Source organism: Pelodiscus sinensis, chromosome 1, assembly GCF_049634645.1.
Source record: "Pelodiscus sinensis isolate JC-2024 chromosome 1, ASM4963464v1, whole genome shotgun sequence".
Classification (NCBI taxonomy): Eukaryota; Metazoa; Chordata; order Testudines; family Trionychidae; genus Pelodiscus; species Pelodiscus sinensis.
Window position 1 is genome coordinate 1,931,555 of NC_134711.1, and position 6,524 is coordinate 1,938,078.

Here is a 6,524-nt window from a genome sequence, read left to right on the forward strand (position 1 = left end):
CGGGGCATGTCGGATTTGGGTGCTCCCCTGCCTTTTACCCCGTGACAGCCAGGTGTGACGTAGTGGGCGTGCTGTACACTCTGGCATTCACTGGGCGCTATGCTTGACCTGTGGACGACCCCTACTGGCCTGCATCTGTAAGCACTGTCCAGCGGGGGGTCAGCCTGAGGGACCTCATGTCAGGTGGACCCTGGCCCAACCCGTTCTCAGGAGGCAGGGAAGGGTTTTGGACAAAGGGAGGGGGTGGTGTGGAGAAGGGACTGTCTTGGCTGGGAAAACATGAAGAGAAGAGACTAAGCTGAGTACAGGGGGCTCAGGGGCCTGTGGATCGCTCCCACAAGGGGTCTGAGGCTGCCTGCCCCTCACTTCAATGCCCACATAGAACCGGGCCGTGCTGTACCTCGCAGAAGCAATACATTCTCTCTATTCTACTGGCAGGCGGTGTCTCATCCTGCTGCAGCCTGGGTGCAAGAGTTTGGGTGCAGGAGGGGATTCTGGCCTGGGGGAGGGATGGAGCAGAGGGGGCAGGGTGTGGGGGCGAGTTGTGACCTGGGGGAGAAGCAGGGGGTGCAGAGGGTTTGAATGGTGACCTGGGGAAGCAGGGAGTGGGGATCTGGAATGAGGAGTGGAGTGCAGGAGGGGGTGGGATGCCAGATGCAGCCTCTAGCCAGGAGGCGCTTACCTAGGCAGCTCCCAGCCAGCAGCCCAGCAGGACCCACGGAGCGGCTGGCTGCTCCCCGTGGCTCTCACTTGCATGGTCCCCGACTGAATTTTCTGGGGTCCGTGGCCCCCGACCTGGAAGAGGTTCCCCACCGCTGGCATAACGACAATATCGAAACCGTTTGTGTTGGACGGAATGTTTCAGTTTATTTAAAATGACGTTTGACAAACTCACATGACAGCATTAAAGCGTTTAATCGGTTTAATCACATGAACGTGTCCTTTCTAACTGGTTCACATGAACGGTTCCCCCCAGCGGCCGCAATCGCAAAATAACTGGGTCAGAAGGACGTAATTAGTGGCGTGTTGCCATTAGCAACCGATTGGCTCTGCATTGAGCCAGGCGGGCCACGGGCCAAAAAGTTGGAGCCCCACGGCCCGACGGGAAGGAAGGAGGGGAGCGACAGAGCAAGGACAATGGACTTTTTAAAAGCCTGGTTTGTGCCCTAGTTGTGTGGGGCGGAGGAGGGAACGGGCAGCACCCGGGGGCCATGGCTGGGGCAGTGGATCTAAAGAGGATGCAAAGCTGCTTTGCTTTGTGTTGGTCTGTCGATGCCGATGCCCGAGGCCTGGCCTGGTGAGGGTTAGTAACCCCACAGAGCCGCTGGGAGGGACCCCACCCCCGGACAGCCCTGGGGCAGGCACCGGCTGGCTGCCCACGTTTGCAGCGGAACAGGATTGGGGCTGAAAGCAGGGCCCTAGTCTGGAGTCTTCCTACCAAAACAGGCCCCCAGCACCACCCTGGGGTGCACACCCCAGCCCCAGCCCAGCCCCCGCTCACGGGCACCCTGCTGGCCCAGGCTGTCTGCTGGTCCCATCACTGCAGGGCTGTGGGGCCCCGAAGAGTGGCTTCCCTAGCACCTGGTGGGCTCCCTGTACTCGAGGGCTCTGGGAACTGGGCACCCCCAGCAGGGCTTGTGACTCTGCCAGGTAAGAGGCCTTTACCCGCACCGCTGCACCCCCTTTCTCCCCACCTCCCCGGGAGCTTACAGCCCTTTAGGGAAAGACCCTCCGTGCTCAGATACCCTGAGCTGCCACCCCATGGAGAGCAATGCTGGGTTCTCGCACGCCAGCGGAGAACAAAGGGAGCCGCTTGATTTCCACCACGCTAACGTCTGAGACGCCAGCCGGGGGGCCTGCTCCGGGAGCGACGGGTAGAGGAAACTCCCCACCGAGGTCCCGCGGGGGAGTGAGAAGGCAGCAGAGCTTGTGGGGAGGTTTGCCAGAGGCTTAGAGACCCGGAGGGGGGCTCCGTCCCCTCTGAGTGGAAACAGCCGTGCAGCTCCACAACGCTTCCGGCCCTCTCGGCCGTGGCTGAGCCACTGGTGGGCTGAGACCACGGTCTGTTGGGCTGAGCAGTCATGTCCCCTTGTGCTGCCCTGTCGATTTGCTGGGTCCTTCCGCCGCAGGCTCTCTGGGGCCAGGCTGGGTGGGATCCTGGGGCATGTCAGGGGCTGCCAATACAAATCGCTAACGAGAATCACGAGAGGCAGCAGCAGGAAGGGCCCAGGGTCTGAACGAGGCAGGGACCCAGGATCCGGTGCAACACGCACGGCGTTGGTACAGGGGTGGGGCACCAGGGCTGGTTCAGAAGCAGGTCTTGGTGCGCCCCGGAAAGGGAGCGGATCCCCCATTTTCCCCACTTCTCCACCCTCCTGCTCTGCTGGTGCAATCAGAGGACTTCCTCTCCTCCCATGGGCGTTCGTTTGCGTTAATGAAGTCACGAATGGCCTTCGCCTCAGTGGTCTGGGAGCTCTGCTGGAATTTTTCTGCCACCTCTTGCAACCTGCTTTTCAGCTGTGGTCTCTCCAGGTACTTGTCTGGGATGGCGAAACCAGCTTTGTACATCTCAGCTGCCTTGGGCAGGGACTCCCGCGTGTAGAGGAGAAAGTCCCCCCAGTGAAGGTAGACGGCCTGCTGGCACCTCTTGCTGAGGGTGGACACCTCGCTCATGAGGTTGAGGTAAATCTCTTCTTGGTAGCCAGGTGTCTTTTCTCCGAGCATTTCAGCTAGCGCCAGCTTTGCAAACACAAAGGCGGGATCTATCCGCACAGCCTTCTTGAAGGCCTCTGTAGCAGCTGCCAAGATTTCTTCTCTTCTCCCCATGTTGGCCACCGCCAGTTGTTGTTTGTAGCAGACACCAAGGTCATAGTACAGGAGATGGTACGTGGGGTCCAGCGATATTGCCCTCTGTAGAATAGGAATTCTTTTATCTGGGAACTCTGCTTGAAAGAACTTGGCTGTATATCTCAGGACTTCAGGGTCTCGGCTATTCTGCACGTCTTCCAAGAGGGCTTCAGCTTGGCCTCTATCTCCCTTCTTAATGAACCGGGCTAAATACACCTTCGCTTCATAGTTATGTGGCTGTTTCTGGATAATGTCTCCCAACTTCTCTTTGGCTTCCTTCCAAGACACAGGATCAGACAAGTGGGTCCACAATGCATAGGCTGCGATTACCGACCCAGCAAGATATTCCCCATTGGCTTCGTCTTCTGCCAATGCCCTTTGGAAACACTCCGTGGCCTCTTGGCCGTGGCGGAAGCCGGCCGCCAGGAGAGACCAGCCTTTGTGTGCGTGGACCTCAGGGATCAGAGCTGCGTATGGCGAGCGGCTGTTCAGGGAGCGGCAGATCTGGCTCACCTGGTCCAGGTAACGCTCCACCACGTCGTAATGGGCCAGGTGATAGTAGATCCAGGCGTAGTTCCCGTAAATGACCAGGGCCTGGCGGGGGACGTTACCTGGGTGATCTCTATGCAGGAACTCTTCAGCTTCCCTAAGGCTTTGCAGAGCGTCCTCATATCGCCCTTGCAGGTGGCAGAGATAAGCCTTCATGGCCAGGAACACAGCCTGGTTCGGGTAGGGAGTGTGGGCAACTCTGAGAGCCACCGTATGGAGGATGTGAGCGGCGTCCACCTTGTCCCTGATTTCAAAGTCCCAGGTGAAGTGGCACTGGAGGGCCTGCAGCTTCTCCTTCAGCGGCAGGGAGCTGCAGAGAGAGGGGAAAAGAAAACTCGATCAGGGCTGCACGCTAACTTGGGGGGCAGTGGGTACTGAGCTCCTGCTGTGCAGCCAAACCCTTAGGCCTGGTCTCCACTACCAAATGTTGTCACCCAAACCTGCCTTTGGCAACAAAACAGGGGGAACGTTTGCACTGCGATTCGACTGCTGTCGAGGAAATGCCCAATTTTGACAACAAAAACTTCCACCCTACAAGAGACTTTTTTTTTCTCTCCCCCACCCTGCTGCCGCCGTTTACTGTCAATGGAGAGCCAGTGTGGCCTCCGCTGTGGGTTTTGTGGAGAGAATTGGCTTCCGCCAGTATCCCACATTGTCTGCCCTGAGCCCTTTGCTCAGTGTTCTGTGACCTCTGCTGCCCTGCAGGCCTACGCCCCCTCCCCTTTCAAAGCTCCGTGAAGTTTCAGCCACGGCCAGTTACCACCTTTCCCCGCACTGTACCTGCCCCCGCTTGTCCTATCACCTGCCTCTTGCAAGCGCCACACTGGTCACTGGCGCTGCTCTCAATGTTCTAAATTCTTATTTTCCACCAGCCAGGCTCCCTGGTACCATGAACCCCCCCAGACATATCCGGGGGCGGGGAGGCAACCACGAACCATCTAACCTCATATATGTGGGGATGTCCAGAAAGTGACCTGCTCTGTTCTGGAGAAGCTCCCCTAATTCCATCGCATTGCGCCCCCAGGCCTCAGCCCCCTGCGGGAGAGGACAGTGAATCCCCCAAGGGAGAGCTCAGTCCCTGCGGACAGGAGGGGCCGTAGGAGCGTGGGGCCGACAGAAGGTGCTATGGAAGTGCTCAGTGCCGGTGCCACCACCAAAAAGGCCACGTCCAAGGAGGCTGAGGGACGGACGGACGAACACAGACCCAGCGAGAGGGAGGTGCTACCCAGTGAATCCCCCAAGTGAGAGCTCGGTCCCTGCGGACAGGAGGGGCCATGGGAGCGTGGGGCCGACAGAAGGTGCTATGGAAGTGCTCAGTGCTGGTGCCACCACCAAGAAGGGCACATCCGAGGAGACTGAGGGATGGTGGGGGGCAGGGGACACAGAGCCGGCGAGAGGGAGGTGCTACCCGGCAAGTCACAGCTAGGGGAGCTGGCCAAAGAACAATGCAAACAGGCGTCAGCTCCGATGGCCAAGTGCTCGCTTTCGCCCAATGAGTCACCAGCCTGGAGAGTCACCAGGAAGCAACGATACCTGAGACTGGGCACACACACCTCCGCCCCCGAGATTGCAAACCGGATTGCAGGCTCGGAAGCTGTCGGAATTAAGGAGCTGGACGGGTAGTCGACTGCCCGAGAAGCAGGAGCTAGTACTCAATCTCCCCTCCTCCCCCACCGCTCTGCACTCTTCAGATGACTGAGAGCAGCCGGCGTGCAAGGACACTGGCTTAGTCTCTGGTCCCCTGCTGGGTCTCAGGACAACCTCTCCGCCCCACCTCCAGGGCTGCCGCTCTGCGTTCTGAAAGGGACGGAGCAGCCGGTCCCGCGAGCCCCCTCCCACGCCTTTCCCCTGCTGCTCTTCATTAGGGACAAGGGAACCTCCATGCAAAGCTGCTGGCTCAGTCCCGCTTGCCCACCAGTAGCATCCCAGCTGGCAGCCAAGGGCAGTCCCCACTGCTCTGGGCAGAGGAGCATCCATTCCAGGCAGCCCCAGCTGGGCTGGCAGGGCGCGGGGGAGCCTGGAAGGGAGAGCGGCAGCTGTGCTAAGGCAGCAGGTAGAGGACCGGGCGAGTTGCCTGCCTCCCAACAATGCCTTTGGGTTCCAGACCAGCGACTGCCGCTGGGTTTTCCCATCTGTCTGGGGACAGGACAGGCTTTGAAAGCCAGGAAGGGCGGACGCCAGGGCTTTGTTTTCTAGGCGTTCTCGTGGCGGGAAGGGAGAGGTTCCCGAGTAACGCGCCTGCCACTTTCTATACGGCGAAGCCTCCAAAGGTTTGCCTTTCCCCGCGGCGCTCTGGCCTGCAGCATTCGCGGTGGGTGGGTCCGAACCGGCGTGCTCTCGCCGCCAGCTCCCCGTCCCTAATAACGCAGGAGGCAGCGGGGACGGGGGCTTGTGCGGAGACCCGGGGGACCGGCTGCTCCGTCCCTTCCAGGATGCGGCGCGGCAGCCGAGCTGAGACTCCGCGCGAGCAGGAAGCCAGCGCTGTCCCTGCCCTTCCTTCAGGACTAGGGAAATGCCCTCGACTGCTCGATTAGCAAATTAATCGCCACCTAACGTCCCGAGTCGGAATTTAGTCCCTGCTCGCGCTGCACCCTCCTCCCCCGGCGCCCCGGCCCCCTACCTCATTGCGATCGGCCGTGTGCCCATCCTAGCCCGGTAGGGACGCTCCTCTCCCGGCTCTGCCTTTCCTCCCAAGGTGTCCAAGGGCCCGGCTCCGGGAGAGACCTGCCTCGCGTCTGGGCCAGACTGGACTGTGCCCGCCAGAGGGAGGCTGCCCTTTATGTGCGGGCTGGTGGGATGAATCGCAGCCGAAAGTGAGAGTGAGCCAGGGAAAGAGAAACTTTGAAACTTCACTTTTAGCTCCCCGGCTGATCTGCAGCTTTGACCCTGCCTGGATTATCAGCTGCAGCAAGATAGCCAGGCACATTTCTACCCTGAGCAAGATAGCCACGCACACTTACATCTGGGCGTGGGCGTGTGTGTCTATTTGGGTGTGTCCATGTGTAAGTGTGCATGTGTGTTTGTGTGAGTCCATATGCATGTCAATTTGCCTGTGCATGTCTGTGTGCGTGAATGTCCATGTGTGTGTGTCTGTGTGAGTGTTCATGTTTGTTCTTGTGGGTCTGTTT

General features: G+C 59.6%; 1 protein-coding gene across 1 annotated transcript; it reads right to left on the minus strand.

Annotated features, from left to right (window-relative positions):
* Positions 1 to 884: 884 nt before the first annotated feature.
* On the minus strand, positions 885 to 6,307 carry LOC142827952 (interferon-induced protein with tetratricopeptide repeats 5-like). The gene is made up of 2 exons (XM_075924642.1): positions 6,017 to 6,307; positions 885 to 3,706 (listed from the first exon to the last, which is right to left on the minus strand). Exons 1-2 carry the CDS (start codon positions 6,040 to 6,042, stop codon positions 2,308 to 2,310), a joined length of 1,425 nt encoding a protein of 474 aa, XP_075780757.1. The 5' UTR covers positions 6,043 to 6,307; the 3' UTR covers positions 885 to 2,307.
* Positions 6,308 to 6,524: the final 217 nt, after the last annotated feature.